The 4,205-nt window shown below is 39.4% G+C and overlaps 1 protein-coding gene across 1 annotated transcript; it reads left to right on the top strand.

Moving 5' to 3' along the window:
• Positions 1 to 758: 758 nt before the first annotated feature.
• On the top strand, positions 759 to 3,626 carry LOC137988293 (uncharacterized). Its single transcript, XM_068834328.1, has 2 exons — positions 759 to 2,471; positions 3,594 to 3,626. The coding sequence occupies exons 1-2, from the start codon at positions 759 to 761 to the stop codon at positions 3,624 to 3,626; spliced, it is 1,746 nt and encodes a 581-aa protein (XP_068690429.1).
• The last annotated feature ends 579 nt before the right edge of the window (positions 3,627 to 4,205 follow it).

Here is a 4,205-nt window from a genome sequence, read left to right as displayed (position 1 = left end):
AGCTTCGGCGGATATTTCACTGTCAATCAACTCCTTGGCCTCGAGCACGAGTTTCCCGCTCATTCATTCCTTCGCTGCGAGTTTGCAAACTGTATTTGCCTTGTTCTGCGACGTGTTTTTCCACCCTACCGACCCTGTGGCTTAAGCATGTCACCCAGCTTAATGCACAAGGTTCCATATTATGAATAATTCTATATCCTACTTATGGTGCTCAGTTGAGGTTTCGGCCTGCAATTTATGAGACCATTTCCTAGTTTTATATGTATAGCTAATGTACCTCTTTCTCTTTTCTGAGCACACAGCGATAAGTCTTGAGGTCTCTTTTCGTAAAATCTTATAGTTTAGGTGCTGCGTTTTGTTATTGTTAGCCACCAATGCTAATGGGTCTTATTAAAAATTGAAGCGCAGCCAGGATTAGGCATATTAAAATACAATAAAAAACGTTCTCTGGCTAAAAATTTTGAAAAAGAATATAAGCTTTCGGCTGTCGATCTACAGCCTTCCACGGATAAAACGTTGAATGTAAATTAGTGAAATATATACAAAAAAGGCGAGATAAAAATGATAAAAAGAACAGAGTAAAGGTATGAAAAATGGTGGCTATTGTTTAAAAAGAGTTTTATACTGATTAGGAATCGGCTTAAAGTTATTGTCAGCATGCTTGGTAGAAGAGATTCAGGCCTCCTGGATTCAGGCCTCCTGGATTCAGGCCTCCTGGATTCAGGCCTCCTGGAAAACAACTCATATTTAAACGTATAATGGAACGAGCAAGCATGCATTGTATGAAAGCTAGAGTCTCCATTTGCCATGACCAAATTAAAACCAAGAATCGTACCATCCAAGAAACACTCAAAGAATTGACACCTTTGGTCTCCTCCGATAACCTTATGGCACTCAAGGATTTCTTGAAAAGAAGAGCCGAGGCCGTCCGCGACAATATTAATACCAGACACTCCAAAAAACTCAGCAACCTTCACAATGAATTTAATTCATCTTCGAACCTTGTAGACAAGAGCAATTGGGTAGTTAACCTATCCAAAAAACCTCTCACTGTTTCTGAACGATCTCTCTTAGAAAAGGGTCCTAAATTTGCTCCAACTCCTAACCAAATCCCACACAAGAATATTGTTGCTGAAGTAGAAGCCGCGATCCACCATCTACCAGAAGAATCGAAGAATTTCATTCGTAACTCCACGGCTACGATTCTTCACAAAGCAAGACCACCTTCCCATAAGAACCTCAATGCTGATGAAAGAAAAGCCCTTCAAGATTTAAAAAAAGATGAGACCAGGATTTTAATGAAAGCTGATAAAGGAAACTGTTTTGTTGTCCTGGATAAAAGTGATTACGACAGTAAAATGGACTCTCTACTTAGTGATCGTAACACCTATGAACTAGTCCTCAAATCCCCCTTCAAGAGGATTGAACGTGAACTCAACAAAAGGCTTCTCGTCCTGAAGAATCATTATAAGATCAGTGATTCCACTTACCGCAAACTCCACTCCACTGATGCCATACCACCAGCCATTCGTGGATCAATCAAACACCACAAACAAGGAAATCCTGTTAGACCCATTGTTTCATCCATTGGCTCAGCTCTATACAATACTTCCAAGTTTCTTACCGACATCTTGTCACCTTTACAAAACAGTAATGGTTTCTCTGTTCCTAACTCTGCCAAGTTTGCTGAAGAAATCTCTAACGTTGACATCCAAGATGACGAAGTTATGCTATCCTTCGACGTGGTATCACTATTTACAGCTATTCCTGTAGACAAAGCCTGTGATTACATAAGCAACAAACTACTTAAGGACAACTCACTTCCCTCACGCACGAGCTTAGACAGTGATGAAATCATTTCTCTGTTGAAATTTATCTTATCTAACAATTACTTTATTTATGATGATAAGATATACAAACAGATCCATGGTTGCGCGATGGGTAGCCCCGTCAGCCCTGTGGTGGCGAACTTGTGCATGGAAGCGATCGAAGAAATGGCCATTAACACGTCTGAAGTACAACCTAAAGTATGGAAACGCTACGTGGATGATAGCTTCTGCATCATCAAAAGAGATGCTGTTAACTCTTTTCACACTACACTTAATTCCATCGATCCACACATCTCATTCACTATTGAAGAGGAATCTGACCAACAGATCGCCTTCTTGGATACTTTGGTTTCTCGCAAGGATAACATGATCACTATTGATGTTTACCGCAAAGCAACTCACACGGACAGATATTTAGACTTTTCTTCTCACCACGACAAACGCCACAAGATCAGTACAGCTGAGACCCTCCTACACCGCGCAATTAAACTCCCAAGTACACCGCAAGGGAAAAATACCGAAATCAATCACGTCTTTGATGCTCTACGAGCCAACAACTATCCCTCCTTTGTTATTTCCAATATCTTAAAGCAGAAATTTTCCAAACCACCCACACATGCCATCCCTTCACCTGAAGAATTGGTTGGCATGTTTTTTAAATGGTTTACGCCTCAAGAGAACCCTAACGGTTTTGCTGTCCTTCCTTTTATCAATGGTGTTACGCAACCTCTAACAAGAATTCTTCGAAGACACGATATCCGAGTTGTAAATAAGCCCCTCAAGACTTTACAACAAGAATTCCTTTCTCCTAAATTCAGACCAGCTATTGAACACCAACCCAACGTGGTTTATAAAATACCCTGTGCCGATTGTGATTGGTGTTATATAGGTGAAACTGGCCGTTGCTTTGAAACCCGCAAGAAAGAACACGTTAGGAATGTAAAAACATGTGCTAATGGGTCAAACATTGCGAAACATGCGTGGTCTTTCGGTCATCGCATTGATTTCAATCATTCTCGAGTTATCGACAAAGGCTCTTTTCGTGTTAGGAAAACTCTAGAGGCCTGGCACACCTCTTCTACCAAGCATGCTGACAATAACTTTAAGCCGATTCCTAATCAGTATAAAATTCTTTTTAAACAATAGCCACCATTTTTCATACCTTTACTCTGTTCTTTTTATCATTTTTATCTCGCCTTTTTTGTATATATTTCACTAATTTACATTCAACGTTTTATCCGTGGAAGGCTGTAGATCGACAGCCGAAAGCTTATATTCTTTTTCAAAATTTTTAGCCAGAGAACGTTTTTTATTGTATTCTAATGGGTCTTAATGCAGTTTATCTGCCTTTAAGACACTGCTTGAGCTGATTAGCCTAGTCTGATCCCAAGGACTAAATCATTGTAGTAAGTAGTTCATCTAAGGTTTAGATTTGTCCAACTGAAAGGCACAAATAAACTCTAGGTTGGGATGGAGTGCTCCCATACAGGCACTCTTGGCCCCATAGACTCAAAGAATGGTTGGGTTGCCATGGTAACCATGAGTCTAAACTCCCTAAGGACTAGGAAGCTATTTCAGGGTATTGTGCCCTGCAGCCCTCTCTAGTGATTCATTTAGTCATGGCATTTAGTGGGTAGCTCCCATTGGCCTGCTATTGGAAACTTGATTCCCAACCCCTTACCACACATATAATTGTTTCTATCCCTGTCTTTCATGGGTTGGGAACATTAAAACTGAATATACCAACACTTTTTTCTATTTTAGTTGCAATGTGAGCAATTTGGTGTTTCTAACTAAGATTCGAATCAATAAAAACTCCAACATATCTCACACGACTCTCGTTTCAATTCGTTCCCATTTAATGTCAAGTGGACATTAGAGCTAATTTTCTTTTGGGGGATGGAAAACTACAAAACTAGTTTTTTCGCACAAAGCGAAGCATTGATACCAGACAGCTCATAATAATAATAATAATAATAATAATAATAACAATAATAATAAGAAGAATAATAATAAGAATAATAATAATATACAGTATTTATAGAGCGCTTATTCCCAATGGTCCAAAAGCGCTTTACATAATAAAAACAAGACGCTTCCTTAAGCGTTTACTCGGAATACCATGTTGCGCAGAAGTAGGGTGATACATTTTAGAAGAGGGAGTTTTTTAATTTGCCAGTTCATCAGTTCATCAGGGGAAAGGACAAAACATGGACCCCCCTTTTGGACCGGGTCCATGGGCCAGGCCCCTATTTTTTTTAATTTTTTGTTTTTGTGTTGCTTTTTTGCTGAAAAGTGTCCCAAAGCATGTTAATGAGCCTTTTAAGGACGGTGCCTACTAATTCAAAGGTATTTTTGTGCGCTTTACTGAATATG

The sequence above is a fragment of the Montipora foliosa genome, unplaced genomic scaffold (assembly GCF_036669935.1).
Source record: "Montipora foliosa isolate CH-2021 unplaced genomic scaffold, ASM3666993v2 scaffold_412, whole genome shotgun sequence".
Lineage (NCBI taxonomy): Eukaryota > Metazoa > Cnidaria > Anthozoa > Scleractinia > Acroporidae > Montipora > Montipora foliosa.
The sequence above is the reverse complement of the archived record's forward strand: the minus strand, read 5'-3'. Positions and strand labels throughout refer to the sequence as shown.